At 36.0% G+C, this 19,621-nt stretch overlaps 3 protein-coding genes and 1 long non-coding RNA gene across 4 annotated transcripts; all 4 read left to right on the top strand.

Annotated features, from left to right (window-relative positions):
* The first annotated feature begins 686 nt into the window (after nucleotides 1-686).
* LOC113466131 (protein-L-isoaspartate O-methyltransferase-like) lies at nucleotides 687-1,810 on the top strand. The gene is made up of 3 exons (XM_026821269.1): nucleotides 687-851; nucleotides 1,096-1,232; nucleotides 1,556-1,810. Exons 2-3 carry the CDS (start codon nucleotides 1,134-1,136, stop codon nucleotides 1,787-1,789), a joined length of 333 nt encoding a protein of 110 aa, XP_026677070.1. The 5' UTR covers nucleotides 687-851; nucleotides 1,096-1,133; the 3' UTR covers nucleotides 1,790-1,810.
* Nucleotides 1,811-3,174: 1,364 nt separating this feature from the next.
* LOC113466132 lies at nucleotides 3,175-3,986 on the top strand. Its single transcript, XR_003390626.1, has 2 exons — nucleotides 3,175-3,279; nucleotides 3,506-3,986. It is a non-coding gene; the product is annotated as an uncharacterized LOC113466132 (long non-coding RNA).
* Nucleotides 3,987-4,506: 520 nt separating this feature from the next.
* On the top strand, nucleotides 4,507-6,799 carry LOC113466130. The gene is made up of 2 exons (XM_026821268.1): nucleotides 4,507-4,646; nucleotides 6,196-6,799. Exons 1-2 carry the CDS (start codon nucleotides 4,552-4,554, stop codon nucleotides 6,683-6,685), a joined length of 585 nt encoding a protein of 194 aa, XP_026677069.1. The 5' UTR covers nucleotides 4,507-4,551; the 3' UTR covers nucleotides 6,686-6,799.
* Nucleotides 6,800-12,200: 5,401 nt separating this feature from the next.
* On the top strand, nucleotides 12,201-19,545 carry LOC103506137 (protein-L-isoaspartate(D-aspartate) O-methyltransferase-like). Its single transcript, XM_026821262.1, has 6 exons — nucleotides 12,201-12,505; nucleotides 14,745-14,865; nucleotides 15,072-15,193; nucleotides 18,652-18,666; nucleotides 18,988-19,162; nucleotides 19,529-19,545. The coding sequence occupies exons 1-6, from the start codon at nucleotides 12,470-12,472 to the stop codon at nucleotides 19,543-19,545; spliced, it is 486 nt and encodes a 161-aa protein (XP_026677063.1). The 5' UTR covers nucleotides 12,201-12,469.
* The last annotated feature ends 76 nt before the right edge of the window (nucleotides 19,546-19,621 follow it).

The following is a 19,621-nucleotide window of genomic DNA, read 5'->3' on the forward strand; positions in this document are numbered from 1 at the left end:
AATACCGGTAAATCTTGAACTCTGACGTCACGGCATACGCTCGCGTACATCACACGCGATGACGTCACATCAAATGTTTCGAGCAAAGCTTCACCTACAAAGCATCACCTCGCAGGCAGCAGATTAATGTGTTTGTGCGCATAAGTTTCTGCGCATTCCTTTCTGCTCCTCCGCCAGCGTGCTTGCATACTGGCGCTACCTGGCAGACGAAAAAGACAACTGCCTGAAGTCTGACGTCACACATCTTTGAACTCTTTCATTAGAACGGAAAATGAAAATTGAATTTTCAACCTGGGGTCTATGTCCAGATCTGCAGTCTCATGTCCACTTTTCATATCTAAAATTGGTCGCATGTTTTTCTGGATGCACTCTCTCATATTGAATAATTTCCAGCCTAGTTAACTTGGAAGGTAGAGCATATGCCTTGTAAGTCCTAGGCTGTGGGTACAATTTCCTCCTGGGATGGATTTTATCCCAAACAGATGAAGTTTGTTCTTGGAACAGCCGACTTTCTATCATGTGCTCCTTCTCTCTTTCCTTTTGGGACACTTGGCAGTTAAGTTCTCTCTATCAAACACTAATAGCAACAAATTCTCTCCCACAGCATGCACATGCCCTAGAGTTGCTTCGTGAACATCTGGAGAACGGTAAGAGAGCTCTGGACGTGGGATCTCCGTGGTTGGCTAACCTCAGAATCTGGTTCGACAAATCATCAGCCGAACTTTTCCGGATTGTCACCAACAAGATAAAAATAGCCATGATGATCGCCAACATTCAGAACGGATAGGCACCCAAAGAAGAAGAACCTTTTTCCAACTTCGTCATTGGAGCGTCTTTTTCCTGAAAAATAGGTATCATTTTTCACATATGAGCTCGGAACTAAGTTGCTTGCTCGGCTTATACGAGGTCGTTCCGACAAATAGGGGATGAAAGTATAATGGTTAGAAAGCTGAGAAAAAAGCTATAATAAATATTTGAATTTATTGGTGCTGTCATTAATACGTTTGTAATTTTAAATCAGCACTGTTAATATTATTACTAGGATTTAACAAATACTTAATAATGTTGCCAAATACAATTTTTTTCCCCTCACAGAGAATGGGATCATCAAATCAGACAAAGTATTCAACGTAATGAATCAAGTGGACAGGGGGAACTTTTGTTCGCACAACCCATACTTAGATGCACCACAGTCTATTGGGTACAAAGTCACTATCAGTGCTCCTCATATGGTAAGTTTGGGTCTATGTCCAGATCTACAGTTTCATGTCCACTTTTCATATCTAAAATTGGTCGCATGTTTTTCTGGATGCACTCTCTCATATTGAAGAATTTCCAGCCTAGTTAACTTGGAAGGTAGAGAGCATATGCCTTGTAACTTGTAAGTCCTAGGCTGTGGGTACAATTTCCTCCTGGGATGGATTTTATCCTAAACAGATGAAGTTTGTTCTTGGAACAGCCGACTTTCTATCATGTGCTCCTTCTCTCTTTCCTTTTGGGACAATTGGCAGATAAGTTCTATCAAACACTAATAGTAACAAATTCTCTCCCACAGCATGCACATGCCCTAGAGTTGCTTCGTGAACATCTGGAGAACGGTAAGAGAGCTCTGGACGTGGGATCTGGTTCCGGGTATCTCACAACATGCATGGCACTCATGATGGGAGAACACGGAAAAGCTGTCGGCATAGATCATATACCAGATCTCGTTAATTCTTCGGTGAAAAATGTTGAGAAAAGTCACAAAGCACTGCTTGACTCAGGACGGGTGCTGCTTGTTAGTAAGTAGGTATTTGTGTTCAATAGAGCTTTTTGGTTGAATAATAAGAAGAATAATGCCCAAGTACCAATGAGTATTTATTTTCCTTAGGGGGGGGGGGGGGAAAGAAGGTATCACTATAGCTCGTCTGATTTCAACAATAATAATAATAATAATAGTAATAATAATAATAATAATAATAATAATAATAATAATAATAATAATAATAATAATAATAATAATAATAATAATAATAATAATAATAATAATAATAATAATAATAATAATAATAATAATAATAATAATAATAATAATAATAATAATAATAATAATAATAATAATAATAATAATAATAATAATAATAATAATAATAATAATAATAATAATAATAATAATAATAATAATAATAATAATAATAATAATAATAATAATAATAATAATAATAATAATAATAATAATAATAATAATAATAATAATAATAATAATAATAATAATAATAATAATAATAATAATAATAATAATAATAATAATAATAATAATAATAATAATAATAATAATAATAATAATAATAATAATAATAATAATAATAATAATAATAATAATAATAATAATAATAATAATAATAATAATAATAATAATAATAATAATAATAATAATAATAATAATAATAATAATAATAATAATAATAATAATAATAATAATAATAATAATAATAATAATAATAATAATAATAATAATAATAATAATAATAATAATAATAATAATAATAATAATAATAATAATAATAATAATAATAATAATAATAATAATAATAATAATAATAATAATAATAATAATAATAATAATAATAATAATAATAATAATAATAATAATAATAATAATAATAATAATAATAATAATAATAATAATAATAATAATAATAATAATAATAATAATAATAATAATAATAATAATAATAATAATAATAATAATAATAATAATAATAATAATAATAATAATAATAATAATAATAATAATAATAATAATAATAATAATAATAATAATAATAATAATAATAATAATAATAATAATAATAATAATAATAATAATAATAATAATAATAATAATAATAATAATAATAATAATAATAATAATAATAATAATAATAATAATAATAATAATAATAATAATAATAATAATAATAATAATAATAATAATAATAATAATAATAATAATAATAATAATAATAATAATAATAATAATAATAATAATAATAATAATAATAATAATAATAATAATAATAATAATAATAATAATAATAATAATAATAATAATAATAATAATAATAATAATAATAATAATAATAATAATAATAATAATAATAATAATAATAATAATAATAATAATAAAAAAAAATCGAACCCTCCCGAGTGTCGAGATATTTAACCACGGATTTGAATTTTTGCATTGCAGGGACGTGTAACATGTCATAAAGAGGGTGTAACAAAATGAGAGCTGTGATAGCAAGATGACATTTCTAGGTAAGTAGAAACACCCTGTTTCTATCGGTCTATCACCAATACTATTAGATAGCCTCAAGTGCCAATGAGTTTTTAAAAAAGCACAATAACTCAGGACTGAGTTGCTTATCTTCAGTAATCCATCAAGAACTGGTGCATTCAACATGCTGTTGCCGCTGATCCTAGAGTGAAATTCCTGAAGAGCAATGACGCATTTGCTAACAAATTTATTTTTATGTTTTTGCAGGATGAAAAGTTCCCTCGTATCCTGTGTGCGACCGTCCTATAAATTTCCTGCAAGTAAATGAGATTTTGTCTTCCTATAATTGAACTGTTTCCTGGTCTGACGTTTCTTTCGAGGTACTTAGTAATAATTACCTTAGATATGTTAATGGTTATTTATGAAACTATGCAGTTCGAATACATCGGAGTTTTGAATTTCTTAAGGTACGAACGGAGGATTGCAAATTTAGATAGTATCCCTCACTAAAAATATATTAGGAAACAACAAGACCCATGGAGAATACAACACTGTCAGAATATTCATTGTAGGTAGTTAAACTTTTCTTAGTAATGGTTAGGTAGGTACCTCCAATCACATACAAACAACTCCAACTTATGTTATTTCACTATATTGTACAATTCAATGATAAGTTTTAGAACCACCTAATTAATACCTAATTTTAATTCCATGAGGCGCTTTAACATGAAAATTGATGAAAATTGTATGTTCTGAGTTTTTTGTCGATGAAATATAGATTGTTGTATTTTATTTAACACTTAACCGCTAACCTCAGCGCGGTTCATTCAAGGTCACTACCTCCCCTCACATCGAAGTGTGTTTATGACGTGAGGGGCGTTAACCACTTTTAGGTTTACGTTTCCCCTCTTGCCATACTAAACCAAGCTCTCGACTGCGGTTAAGAGTGGCCATTTTTTTTTCTCGGTTTAGAGACGCCACTTTTCTGGTTAGCTCAGATCTTTTGTTTTTAGTCCGTCCTTCCTTTATTATTACAATAGTAATCTTGCGACCTGGCGCTTACATGGCAGACGCGCTACCCTTGAAACGAACTAGACTGGCGGAAATAAATGCGAACTACCTAATTCCTTTCTTGGGTTTTAGCATTTTGTTTTGGGTCTTGGGTTTTAGCACCTTGAATTTAAGCAAGGTTTTAATTTATAAAAAATACCCCTATTTTGTACCAAATACATGAGACCTTGTTTAGACTGCGGGAGTAAAGGGACTATGACACTCAGGCAGGTAGTAGTTCCTCAAGCGCACCATCTCCTACAATGTCACATCGTTCCATTACCATTATTCAACCTAAAAAACCACGTGATAGGAGTAGTTCATCTGAGGATCGTCGCAGTTGTACCTCCAGAACCACCAATGTAACTCTCAACCCCACCTTCGTCTTCATTAGGAACGCTAAAGTCTATATGGATAATAAGAGAGCAGAACCACCAATGTAACTCTCAACCCCACCTTCGTCTTCATTAGGAACGCTAAAGTCTATATGGATAATAAGAGACCAAAAAAATGACCATGGAAAATCTCAACCTTTTCTCTCCTTATTATAGGACAAGGAAAGTAAAAAGTAAATTTAATAGGGCTCTAGTTTTTAGGTCAGGTTTGTCCATAAGTAAGAAAAAAAAAAATCAGCGTTTATTAAAAAGTCTAAAAGTACAATTTCCTCCTCTTCCTCTCTCCTACAGAGCAAAGCGAGCATCTCAAATCCAAATCACATCAGCTGGACGAGAAACGAAAAGAATTGGACAACGAGCGAGAAGATTTCGAACTGAAGAAATTTCGCGATCAGAATGCTATCAATTTTCATCTTGATGGATGCCTCGCTAACCTTGTGAAGGTCCATATTGACCTGGTACTACACCACCTGCCTCGGTGGTGTAGTGGTCAAGGCGCTCGCCTGGTAAATAGGAGGGCGTGGGTTCAATCCCAGCCGAGGTATGGAATGCTATCAACGCTGAAATGAAACGCCTCAAGCGTGCACATAACTTGCTCACAATCGAGCAGGAACACTGGGAGGAAGAAATGAGCAAGGAGAGGGAGCAGGTGAAGAAAATGAGGGAACAACTTGAGGTAAGAACTGTTTTCTTTGTAAAATTCATTGAGATAAAGGGACCAAACTGATGAGCTAAGGACTAAATTCCAACTTCGACAATCTAAGAAAAGTACTCTAGTACTATAAATTAAGTAGGGACACGGTTGGTCCACTGGTAACATGTTTACTTGCAATGCAGAAGGTCCCGGATTCGATACCCGAAGAGACACTACCTAATAAAAAAACAAACGAGATTCCTCATGAGCGGAAAGCAAATCATGCCTGAAGTTGGGATTCAAACTCGTGCTTTCTTGCTTACCGGGCGAGCGCCTTAACTACTACGCTACAAACAATAGAACTCAACAAGAAAAGTCCTAAGGCGCCCAGTCTACACATACATAGTCGACGACCCTCGATCGATGCAAAAAATAAAGACAACTTTTTTCGCCGGCCGCCGACTACGTGTGGATTGTGGACAGGGCTAACGATTAGATAATATGTTCTATTATGTTATGAGTTCTGAGCTTGATTTATTAATAAATATTATGAAAGTATTTGCTAAAAAAAATCACTTATTTTCCAGAAAATACGCGACCATCTTCAAAACGACCAGGAAGCGTTGGGCGTCGAACGGCTGAAACTGGCGACGGAGAAGTCCAAAATCGACGTCCTCCTCAGGCTTTCTGACGGACATTTGGTCTAACATCCTAAACGTTATACTACCATGTGATGATAATGACACTGAGGCAGGTAATTCCTCAAGCGCACCATCTCCTACAATGTCACATCGTTCCATTACCATTATTCAACCTAAAAAACCACGTGATAGGAGTAGTTCATCTGAGGATCGTCGCAGTTGTACCTCCAGAACCACCAATGTAACTCTCAACCCCACCTTCGTCTTCATTAGGAACGCTAAAGTCTATATGGATAATAAGAGAGGTCGGTCAAGTTCTAGTGAAAGTCGAGCTGCTAAGAGAGGTCGGTCTGGTTCTAGTGGAAGTCGAGCTGCTGCTTCAGTGGAGAATTTACGGGCTGAAAAACCAGACTGCACCAAACCAGACTACACCAAGAAACCCAAGCTGGCCCAGACCTGTGAACCCTGTATATCAAGTAGCTCAAGCGGTGATGACAAGCCTCCTAAGAAACAACCCAAGGATAAAAGTTGTCGACCTTGGGTAGTCCAGGACTGGTTCAAAAGTCCTGAGAAAAGTAAAAGAAAGAAGAGTAAGAGTGATAGTGAGGATGATGCAATATCCTCGTGCTTGTATTCCTGTGCAAAGAAAATATGTGAAAGGAAACGAAGCTCAGAATCCACTCCATCTCCATGTCGAGAAGAAAAGAAAAAAACAAAGAAATGTTGAGAGATAATAAAGGTATCAAGCTATCAAGCCCCATAATAAATTATAAACGTGTACATTGGTGATCTAAATTGAGCTTTATTTATCTACGCAGGTTCCTCGTCGGTTGTTAGAAAATGAGATTAAAACGTATTTAGGGGAGCCGAGGGACCCCCCCTCTCGAGCTCCATTTTTAGTCCGTCCTTCCTTTATTAGTCCGTCCTTCCTTTATCATTACAATAGTAATAAAAAGGTATAAGGGACGGACTATTGTATTCGCCTCGGTGTCGTCTGTCAGTCTGTCAGTCTGTCTGTCTGTTCCCATAGAAGGACTTATCCAAACCTGGTCGACCTATATATCAAATTAAAGGTCTTTTTACCAGGATCACGAAAATGGTGGTGCAAATTTTGTCCAGAAAACCATAAAGCCAAAAAACCAAAAAAAACTGGTTTTTGCGGGATTTTTTTCACATTTTCTCACACAAATAAGCTCTGATCTTGAAATTTGTCGCGACGACCTATGAACTCAAAGAGAGAAAGTTTTAGATAACACTTCAGTCGATCATTTAAGACCGATGTTAGCGTCACCTATGTTAAGCTACGTCGAGCAAGGCCAATAAATGGATGGGTGACTTAAACATTATATTGGGAATAAAGGGAGAACGGGCTCCAGTCTTGATTTTAAATCATTACATGAAAGTAAAATCAAAAAATCAAATCAAGAATAATAATAAACTGAATATTAAACAAATTAGGTAGGTACATAGGTACTGATCGAATAAACTACGGGCTAAATAATTCCCGGAGGGACGGGCCCAGCTTGTTACTTCAAATATTCCAGAATCTCCTCGGAGATATTCCCAACGTAGAGGTACTTGCAATGAACCCTGTACTTTACGAAATCAAGGGGATGCTAACATTGGTATGAACACCAATAATACAGAGAAGTTGCAAGATACTAGAGATACGTCACCTTGTCTTTCGGAAACCAATAGGAATAATTGTTCCCAACGCAGAGGTACTTATTTTGTACCTTGGTATGATCCTTGTGTCGCACAACATCAAAGATATGCTCCTTCATCATCTAGAAATAACATGCCACCATCGGGATCCAATGGACAAACAGCCAAAACTCCGAAAAAGTAAAAAAAAAAAAGAATTTTAATTGTGTTAAGCATAAATGCTTGTCACAAATGTCGTTCCCCGCTTAATATACTACGCTAAATTTTATGACTGACCTATACGGTGTGATTCAGGATTGTAACTACCTACGTCAAATGTATAGATAGAACACTTATCACGTGACGTGTTAGTAGTGTAGCTGTTCTAAACGAAATTACCTATAGTATTATGGGAAATCTTTAAGCTACAACTTTCTGACTCCCCATGAGTTCACGTGACGTGAAGTGACGATAGTGTGTTTCTATCTTACTAGTTCCTGATGGGTCATTGAAGTTACGAAGGATCAATTTTGAGCGTGGATTGTATCCGTATGGATGGAGGAATGGCGTCCAAAAAGCTCCGGTTTCAAAAAAATCACATCGTTTCCAAACAACTTGAATCACGCTGTATCGCTGATTACCATCGATGTTGAGTTACTCGCGGGCAAGCGGTGTCCATCCTAATGTCACGGTTCCTGTGTAGAAGTGCCACAGTATCCTAGTCAACTGTAAGGAGCTGAGGACTGTGGTTATCACTCGTATCTCAAACATATCTTTGTTAAGCGATGTTTTGTTACTGTGGTATGAATTCACTTTGGCGTTTCGCATAAATTCTGACTAATCACCTCAATCGTTCTCCGGAATAGTCGGTCACTCGTCCATTTACCACTCACGCACAACGTTGCTTTACTGAAAGAATTCCTCGAAACTATTGCATTGTATTGGAACTTCTTTGGGGACCGCTGACTGCATATACTATACCCTTTCTTCATCCTACATGTCTACTATTATAATGGTAAGTAGGTACTCGTACCTATCTACCTATACCTATATACACCAGCTATACTATACAGTAGTAAACTCTGATGAGATCAAACTCCTGGGACCGGATTTACCGGCCTGATTCCTGCTGCGACCTTGCCGGAGAGGAACTTCTTGCAAACTATGAACTCTATAGTCCGGTAACTTGATGTCAAAAACCCCCGTGATCGGTACAAATTGTAATTCGTATGTAAATGATCAGTACAAAAGTACAAATTGTAGGTAATAGATCCGTCTTTAAACGGTATATTTTACGTCAATGACGTTTAATTATAGCGTGAAATATAATGAGTAGCAACACTAAGAGAAAAAAAAAATGGTGACAGGGTGCAACAAGTTTAGGGTGGAAGAACTCTATTATTGGGTTACTTCCTCTGATTTAGGCTGTTGTAATGCTATATTATAGTGTCGAGCTTCCCGATATAGAGTTTAATATTAGAGTGCCGGAACCCAGTCGTCCGATTGGGCTGCCGGCAACCTATTTTTTTCTCAGTGATATGAGTAGCAACAATTTAAGGTGCCAATTTCTGTGAGCCTTCCAGAATATTTATCTTAAGGTACTCAAATACACACTGAAAGATCTCTAGGTCTTTATCTTTGACCTAAATATATTACCTACATACTATACTTGGGTAGTTACACGATTAAAGCACTAATATATTGGACTATTCCCATTTTTATCTGGCAATCCGGATTTTGCTGCAGATTTGTTTATTTTTCAAACCTAGGGAAGATAGACATATCGGAGGTGAATAATTCCATGTAACATAGTGTACTTTTTCCAGAGGGGGGCTTTAGAGGTCAAAGTATTATTGTTTTTAATTACATAACTTTCACACTCAATCCCACGTACATCACGATCTGGTTGATACTTTCGCTTCTTGAAGAATCGCCGAAACTTGTGGAATCAGATTTCACAAGTATCCAATGGTTCAATTCCAGGTGGAGTTGAGAAAATTAGCACGATTTTTCGGTTTCTGTAGCTAGTAGATCAATCAGGATGTCTTCAGCATTTCAGCTTGAATTCAATAACTTTACTGTAACTGCTAAGATCTTATCGTCCCGAAAGTGAAGAGAGAAGGAAGACAGGATAGGAGAAAGACAGCCGTTCCGTGTACGAACCTTATCTGTTTAGGGTAAAATCCGCCCCGGGCGAGAATCGAACCCGGGGCTTAGCGCTTACAAGGCAGACGTGTCAGCGTCCAAGCTAACTAGGCGGACACTATTACCCAATTAATAAAGTGTAATAGGCACTAGTGCAAAATTCTATCACAATGGGCTGTTAACCGGTACGAAAGTACTGAAAGGGGCACTCTAGAGATACTCATTTGTGAGGTACCTACTTGATCTAACTTTGGCCTTATTCTTCTCCATTTGGCAAACGTAAAGTTTTGCCTCCTGAATTTTATATTATTAAGTAGACGAGAGTTGTTTACTTTGAAATATTCATTAGTATATTTTTAGTATTGGATCTAATCAATAGGATATTAGCTATCAGTATCGATTTTGTGCTTCATTGATAACGTTGCCAGATCAACGATATTTGACATTTCCGTAACTTGTTTGAAATCTGGTTGTTTTTTGTGCAAAAATCAGTTGCGAAATTATAGTTTGTTGATTTTGGAGTTTTGTGTTTCTAAATCGAAAAAAAAAAAAAAAAAAAAAAAAAAAAAAAAAAAACAAGGGGGGACTGGCATTATCTTGTAATCCAGCTTATCAGAGAGCTAGAGTGCTTTTTACGCGTTTTCTATAGGTAACCTGAGTGAAGGTAAGTTTTCTTTTCTTCTTCATACAGTCAACCATCATCAGCATTTTTTTTTCTTTCTCGTAGGTTATCCTATATACTTATCAGAAAGTTTAAAGGTTTATTTTCACCGAAAAATTATAGGTACTAAAGGATTTTCATTAGATTAGGTAAGATACCTACCTAAATAAAAATTGTTTTGTTTCAGATTTAACGGACAGCTCATAACCAGAAGCCAAATCAAAATCACAATGGCCGGACAAAGCATTCTTTTAGCGTTAAGTGTCAGCGTCATGGTTTTAGTCGTTTTGACTCCTATTGTGGTAAGAATTAATACCGGATAGTTATCTAGTATTATTCTCATTGCACCAATCCAGCCATGCTTGGATTACACAAGGCCAGTAGACAGTCCAGCTCACGATGGTTGACTGCGGTTCAGGACGAGCCATTTAAACATGGCTAGGAACCATCACACCGGTACATGGCAGATAAAAAAGATATCTTTTCTTCATTCTGCCATTACCATTCGGCAAAAGCTAAAGCCGCTAAAACAACTGCAACAACAGTCCAGCTACTGACCTTGTATAAAAATCACTTGCCACCACTAACATTCCAGTCCCGTTGGAATAAAGGTAGCAAATCAATTTGAAACTGACTCAACTGGACGAGTTAATAGCTGGACTATAGACTGTCTACTGGCATCATATTGTAATCCAGCCATGCCAGAGTACGCTAGAGTTCTTTTTACGCGTTTTCTATAGGTAACCTGAGTGAAGGTAAGTTTTCTTTTCTTCTTCATACAGTCAACCATCATCAGCATTTTTTTTTCTTTCTCGTAGGTTATCCTATATACTTATCAGAAAGTTTAAAGGTTTATTTTCACCGAAAAATTATAGGTACTAAAGGATTTTCATTAGATTAGGTAAGATACCTACCTAAATAAAAATTGTTTTGTTTCAGATTTAACGGACAGCTCATAACCAGAAGCCAAATCAAAATCACAATGGCCGGACAAAGCATTCTTTTAGCGTTAAGTGTCAGCGTCATGGTTTTAGTCGTTTTGACTCCTATTGTGGTAAGAATTAATACCGGATAGTTATCTAGTATTATTCTCATTGCACCAATCCAGCCATGCTTGGATTACACAAGGCCAGTAGACAGTCCAGCTCACGATGGTTGACTGCGGTTCAGGACGAGCCATTTAAACATGGCTAGGAACCATCACACCGGTACATGGCAGATAAAAAAGATTTCTTGTTTAAACTGTTGGCATAATGGGACTTTTTAGTCTTAGCCGACAGTATAAATAAGGTATATTAAATAAATAAATAAATAAATCTTAACCTTTTACAGTACCTATAATTATTTTTTTAGGAGTTTCGACCTCAGATTTGGATTTTTCACAACTCTTTACATAGGAATCGACCATTTATTAATATTTTTTACCCATTTGCAACTGCTCCATTGTGATCATTTTATGTCATATCTAGCTATTTTTCCTACCTATCTGGTTATTTCCCTTAAAGTAATAAATGTTTATTTTTTTTTTTTTTTTAGATTTTTCGTACTTTAATTGACACTGATTTTTTTTTTATCTCCTTCCGTTATCCGTTTGTGTATGATCTGTTGGAAAATGTGGAACTACCGTACGTCTAATACCGTACAATGTGGAATTACCGTACGTGTGGTACAACACGCGAATCTCTTCGGAGGTTTTCAACTTTTCAAGAGGTTTTGCAACTGGCAACACTGTGTATGTTTTATGTTTACATTGTTTACCAACATTTTCCTATTTCGAATTTTGAGAATTTTCCGAAAAAATTTATTCAAGAAAAAAAGAAAATTTAGAAAATTGAAAAGCAAAAGGAGAAAGTAAAGTGAAAGGTGAGAGAAAAGTAAAGAAATAAAACCTCTTCCCATTAGGTACTTATTTTACCTATCAAACGATATTTAAACATTTCTTTGAATCAGTGCCAGTTGATAGATTGCACAGGTATCTTACTGCTACCCACTTTATCATACCAACACATATTTATCAGAAGGGTTACTCAGTGAGTCAGTGCTGAAAAGAACTTGAATTGCATGAAGTCTAGGAGCTTTTGGGGCAACCAGTCAAAGGTAAGTTTTTTGATTTTAATGATTTTAACAAATCTTTGGGCAGAGCCCATGTATATCTATTACAATATAAATAATATAATATTTTTTTACAATAGAGGTAATATGCAATAACTACCTATAGATATAATGCATATAAATAGAGTTGAGTATTTTTTTTTTAAGAGGTTTGACAGAGGGAACTGTAACTACTGTTATTGTCCCGAAATCGAAGAGAGAACGAAGACGGAATAGGAGAAGGCCAGCCGTTCCGAAAACAAACATCTTGAAATCCTCTCAATGATCTGTTTATGAATCCTTGGGTTTTGAAAGCTTTTTTAGAGATGTTGGATTAGTGTTCTATATAAGATAATAAAATGGTTGGTTGTATGTTACTCCTAGATCTCTTATCTGACTCACCCTGTCTAAATGAATAGGTATTATTGATGGTATAATGATGTATTACAGGAGATTTATTTCTGTGGAAGGTTATTACTTTGCATTTGTTTTAATTTATTTATTTATTTATTTTATTAATACACGGGGTTGCCCCCAATAGCACAAAGGCCTTAAAGATATATAAACTAAAATAAAGGTATACAAAAAAATATATAGATTAAAAAGAAAAGTATACAAACTTACAAAGGTAGGGGTTATTTCAAAGTTGCCCAAGCAAAAAATATACCTAACTTTTAAATATTTTTTTTTTTTCCCCTCTTTCAGCTCATAGATCAACTAAGGCCAGGAGGGAGACTCATCATCCCAGTAGGACCGGAGGGCAGCGCACAAAGTCTGGAGCAGATAGACAAAAACCTCGATGGCACTATTACTAGGACACCACTTATGCAAGTGGTCTATGTACCGCTCACCGATAAACAACATCAGTGGCCTGGCAGGTGCTTTTACTGCCCAAGCAAAAAATATACCTAACTTTTAAATATTTTTTTTTTCTTTTCCCTCTTTCAGCTCATAGATCAACTAAGGCCAGGAGGGAGACTCATCATCCCAGTAGGGCCGGAGGGCAGCGCACAAAATCTGGAGCAGATAGACAAAAACCTAGATGGCACTATTACTAGGACACCACTTATGCAAGTGGTCTATGTACCGCTCACCGATAAACAACATCAGTGGCCTGGCAGGTGCTTTTTTTTACTGCCTACAGAGAAAACCCATCAGTTTCCATTACATCATATAGCACAGTTTATCAGTCAATGCCAGCCGTAGTACCCTCTGGGTTACATGACACATCCACCATTCTATATACTTAGATCAGTAGGCAGCGACCAGCCAGAGGCTGGCAGATTGTTTATGTATGTTTTTAACAAGCTGGGTCCGTCCCTCCGGGAATTTTTTAGCCCGTAGTTTATTCGATAGTGGTTAAAGAAAGACCTATATGTACCTACCTGATTCTCGCTTTGAGTTCATAGGTCGTCGCGACAAATTTCAAGATTACAGCTCATTTGTGTGAGAAAATGTAAAAAAAAAATCCCCCCAAAACCCGTTTTTTTTGGCTTTATGGTTTTATGGACAAAATTTGCACCACCACTTTCGTGTTCCTGGTAAAAAGACCTTTAATTTGATATATAGATCGACCAGGTTAGGTAATTAGGTAGTTATAGCTACCTACCCATCTTACGCCTAGCTGGTACCTCTTGTAGTTATAGCTACCTACCCATCTTACGCCTAGCTGGTACCTCTGGTAGTTATAGCTACCTACCCATCTTACGCCTAGCTGGTACCTCAGGTAGTTATAGCTACCTACCCATCTTACGCCTAGCTGATACCTCTGTTAGTTATAGCTACCTACCCATCTTACGCCTAGCTGATACCTATAACACAGTGAAATAAGTTAGTTTGTTGTAAATCATCAGGAGAATAACAGCTTAAGTACTAACAGAAAACTAGATTTAAAACCAAATTCTATTGTTTTTAAGGAGCCATGAAGTCTGCCGCTTCAAAGTTAAGTTCCCATGTAAGTAGTTTCTTAGTGGGTACTGAGTTATGCCTCAACCCAAACACTTGTCAAAAGGTACAGAAAATAATGAAGGTACTTTGAAGAACCTTTAATATACACACTTCTGCTTACCTGTGAACAGTGGAATTATGAACAGAGGATGGCTTATTTTGTGCTGTGCCAATTGCATTTGACAGATTTCAAAAAATAATCAAGGCAGGTTTCCATAGCTAAAGTTTTCCATATTCTTTCTGATTACCAATCTTACCAGATAGTGTAGGTGTTCAAATTTGTTACTTTTATTTTCAGGTAGACATTTTCCAAAAAGGTATCAAGTATTCACTCCTGATACTTGGTCTCTTTAATTTGGGTTCTATGGCGTGGAGGTCCCATGGAAGAACCAATGCAGAGCTTGTACGTCTTCTGAGAGGTAACTAAATTGACTAATTAATGATAGGTCTTACTTACCTATCATTAATTTTATTAGTGCTGTCATTTATTGGTGCTGTCACTAATACTTTTGTAATTTTAAATCAGCACTGTTAATATTATCACTAGGATTTAACAAATACTTAATAATGTTGCCAAATACTACCTTTTTTTTCCACGGTGAATTCAATTTTTTTTCCTTCACAGAGAATGGGGTCATCACATCAGACAAAGTATTCAACGTAATGAATCAAGTGGACAGGGGGAACTTTTGTTCACACAACAATGGAGCGTCCTTTTCCAGAAGAATAGGTATCAATTTTCACATATGAGCTCGGGACTAAGTTGCTTGCTCGGCCTATACGAGGTCATTCCGACAGGAAATCGGGGATGAAAGTATAATGATTAGAAAGCTGAGAAAAAAAAAAAGATATAATAAAATGTAGAGTTTAGGTGGAATACCTTTTTCAAACTTCGTCTTTGGAGCGTATTCTCCCTGAAAAATAGGTATCATTTTCACATATGAGCTCGGGACCAAGTTGCTTGCTCGGGCTATCCGGGTTCGTTCCGACACGATATTGGTTCCGACAGGAAATCGGGGATGAAAGTATAATGATTAGAAAGCTGAGAAAAAAAAAGATATAATAAAATGTAGAGTTTAGGTGGAATACCTTTTTCCAACTTCGTCTTTGGAGCGTCTTTTCCCTGAAAAATAGGTATCATTTTCACATATGAGCTCGGGACCAAGTTGCTTGCTCGGGCTATCCGGGTTCGTTCCGACACGATATTGGGATGAAAATTAGGATGGTTAGAAAGCTGAGAAAAATCGCTATAATAAAATTTAGAGTTTAGGTGGAATACCTTTTTCCAATCCCTGTGGGTAGGGGCTTAGAATACTCCCAAGGTAACTCCATGCCTGTCGTAAGAGGCGACTAAGGAGGCCGAACGGTCGCCGGGATAAGCGACCCAACTCTTGCCGGCCGACAGCTTCGGGTGGATGAGCTGGGAAGAGAAGGGCACTTCTTTGCCCTGGAGTTAGGAAACTGGCTCCGAAGGCGGATGATCCACAGAATGTGGACAACGGCAGAGGGATGAGGAAGAGTTTTGAAGGACAAATCACCGCATTAAAGATCCAGAACAATCAAAATGGCTATGCTTGCATCTAAAATATCATCCGGAGTAAGTCCCTCAATCGGATCTCTGGGAGGGACAGGTACAAGCACAAACTTCTTCGTTGTTACGTCTTCTCCGTCCTCCTGTATGGCGTAGAAAGCTGGAGGATAAGTCCTAGAACAATCAAAATGGCTATGCTTGCATCTAAAATATCATCCGTAGTAAGTCCCTGAATCGGATCTCTGGGAGGGACAGGTACAAGCACAAACTTCTTCGTTGTTACGTCTTCTCCGTCCTCCTGTATGGCGTAGAAAGCTGGACAGTAACAAAAGAAACCACAAAAAAGCTTGAAGCGTTTGAACTATGGCTGTACAGGAGAATGCTGAAAATCCCGTGGACGCAAAAAGTCACCAACATCGAAGTACTCCGACGGATTGAGGAAGGAGCCAGAGCTGGTAAACACCGTAAAATACCGCAAACTCGGATACCTCGGCCATATAATGAGGAACACGGAAAGATATGGTCTTCTCCAACAAATCTTGCAAGGTAAAATCAATAGCAAGAGAGGTCCCGGCAGAAGAAGAATCTCTCCCGAGCACGAAGTGCGAGTGTACCTAATACTGCCAAGAGATTTTCATTATTATTTATTGATCAATCTAAGAATCATCATTATAATGAGCATAATCATTATAGTATTTCTTCTTGAATTTAGTAATTTTTATTGTTTGGCCCAAGATTTCATCTTTTCAGAGTAGATTGCAGCATTATTTCCTGAGCTTGTTTTTCCTATCAAGAAAGCTGGCAATATCGCGAACACATACCTAAGAGTACCTACCTGTTCGAGTCAGCAAAATGAGCTTTGTACAACACAATACAAAGAAACAAATAGGTGGGTAGGTAATAGAAGGTATTAGAAATCCATATATTCATTTGTAAATCAGCATTTCTTCTCCCACACATTCCACATACATTTTCTTTTGTGCTTCTTAAAAACTTTCGAGGATTTTCTTTTATTTGTAAAGAATAAAAGAACAAAAAACTTTTATTCTTTCCAAATAAAACAAGTAGGTCCCCGAAGAGAAAAAAAAGTGAAAGAGTTTTTTTTTTCTTTTACTTTTTTCCAAGGTATAAAATTTATGTGGTCATTGCTAAGGAACGCCTCGAGGGGATTTGAAAGGATAGTAATGTATAACGACTTAGTTAAAAATACCCCTTTTTTCGTTTGCTGTTTTTTCCAAGATTTTTTTTTCTTTTTTTTTATGAATCCCTCCTATTCTCAATATGTTTCTATATTATCGCATTGACAGTATACCAGTATACCTATACATTGGACGTTCGTTATTACGAAACATGTGTTTATCCGACCGTAATAGAGAGAACAGATAACTTCCATTTTGTTTCTTCTTTTTCGTAGCACACTAGAACAAAGAGATACAACTTTTACTCTTTCTTTATCTCGTTCTTTTTGACTGTGACATGTTCCAATTTGTTATTTCAAATTTGAAAATAATGACATCCTCTCGTACCTAGACTTTGCTCCCACTCCCCCATGTTGAATTGTCTGGGGGTGCCTGTGCTTTATGGTGATGTGATGTAGCCCTATATCGTCTACGTAGCTACAAATCTATTACATATTCTATGTACACCTGTGACGAGCTCGAGTGTGATTGAGATTCTACACATCGGTGTTGGTGATTGAACCTTACCTCTATAATACAAATCTTTTCCCAAGGCATGTGTATTGTATAACTTACACAGCTTTCGTATCAGCATCAAGGATCATAAATACATAATAGGTAGGTACATATGTAGATGTGTTTATTCTTTGTACCTTGTATTATGCCAAAGGCGAGTAAGAGAGAGAGAGAGAGAGAGAGAGAGAGAGAGAGAGAGAGAGAGAGAGAGGGGGAGGGAGGGCATTTTTCTCTTCATCAACCCTTTGTTTTGCTTCAGGGTGTGGTTGTGTACCGGGTTGAGATAGGCCATTCCTGTCCTTTCTTGGCGTGTGGAAAATGATGTGGTAACTTAACACAGCCTTCATGAGCGTATAAAGTTGGCGGGAAATTCGAAATTTTGATTTTTTTTCCGCAACTTGTACAATCTAAATTCATTTTTTACTTTTTATCTCGAGTTTATACGTTTATATTATACAGTTATACTATTCATTTATATTAGATGTTACAAACAAGCGAATTACAAAGCAAGCAAAAATAAATATAAAATAAATTTTAAAAATTGCCGCCGGGACAGAGGGTTAGAAAAAATACCCAACACTCCCACGCTATCCTTGCTTCCTGTTTGTTTTATTTTTGTTTATTCTCCGTTTGTCTTTGTCTTCAAATAACTTTGTTTTTATATTTGTTGTTTGTTTTTGAATACATGTGTGTCGTTTTGTTTTGCTTCAGGGTGCGGTTGTGTACCGGGTTGAGATAGGCCATTCCTGTCCTTTCTTGGCGTTTGGAAAATGATGTGGTAACTTAACACAGCCTTCATGAGCGTATAAAGTTGGCGGGAAATTCGAGATTTTGATTTTTTTTCCGCAACTTGTACAATCTAAATTCATTTTTTACTTTTTATCTCGAGTTTATACGTTTATATTATACTTTTCATTTATATTAGATGTTACAAACAAGCGAATTACAAAGCAAACAAAAATAAATATAAAATAAATTTTAAACTACCTCAAGCTGTGAGTATTATAATTTTCATCTGTATACGTACTTGGGTTGAAGGAGCTTGTTTGCAAAGAGGAAAAGATGGTTTAGAAATGGACCAATGGTCAGCATTATATTAAGTGGAATTGCCTTATACCTAGATGGTTTTCTTTCTTTCTGCCATTTCCCATTTGGACAGCAATAACCAAATGGGAATACTAGAAATCTACCAATATGGTTGTGGAAGTAATAAAATGTCTAGGAAGAATAAAGATACCTCTGCCAATTATTTCAAAGTTGCCCAAGCAAAAAATATCCCTAACTTTTAAATTTTTTTTTTTTTTCCCCTCTTTCAGCTCATAGATCAACTAAGGCCAGGAGGGAGACTCATCATCCCAGTAGGACCGGAGGGCAGCGCACAAAGTCTGGAGCAGATAGACAAAAACCTCGATGGCACTATTACTAGGACACCACTTATGCAAGTGGTCTATGTACCGCTCACCGATAAACAACATCAGTGGCCTGGCAGGTGCTTTTCAGTTTTTTACTTGCTTTTTTATTTATTTTTTTGTTGAAACCAGTTTCCAATATTTTATTTGCTACTCCTAGCCTTTCACTGTCCTTTTATTTAACTTGAAATCTCTGTATGTGTGTTGGATCAAACTTTGGATATTTTGATCCACTTTTGCCCGGCTGATTGACTTGGCACACTTACATAGCTATGCAGGTACAAATCTTGTACATGATTAACATGACAATTAGGATGTTCTATCGTAATTTTCTGAAGAGTATTCAAGGAAGAAGAAAAATCTCTCAATCCTTTCAAAATTTCGAAGAATTTGGGGTGTATCTTTTCCAGGATTTTCATTTGTCACTTTGTCTTTCGTTTCTCGCCAGTTTTCCCCCTAGAGTGATGTAAAATAAATAATAATAATAATAATAATAATAATAATAATAATAATAATAATAATAATAATAATAATAATAATA

The sequence above is a fragment of the Diaphorina citri genome, unplaced genomic scaffold, assembly GCF_000475195.1.
Source record: "Diaphorina citri unplaced genomic scaffold, Diaci psyllid genome assembly version 1.1 scaffold217, whole genome shotgun sequence".
In the NCBI taxonomy this organism is placed as follows: Eukaryota; Metazoa; Arthropoda; class Insecta; order Hemiptera; family Psyllidae; genus Diaphorina; species Diaphorina citri.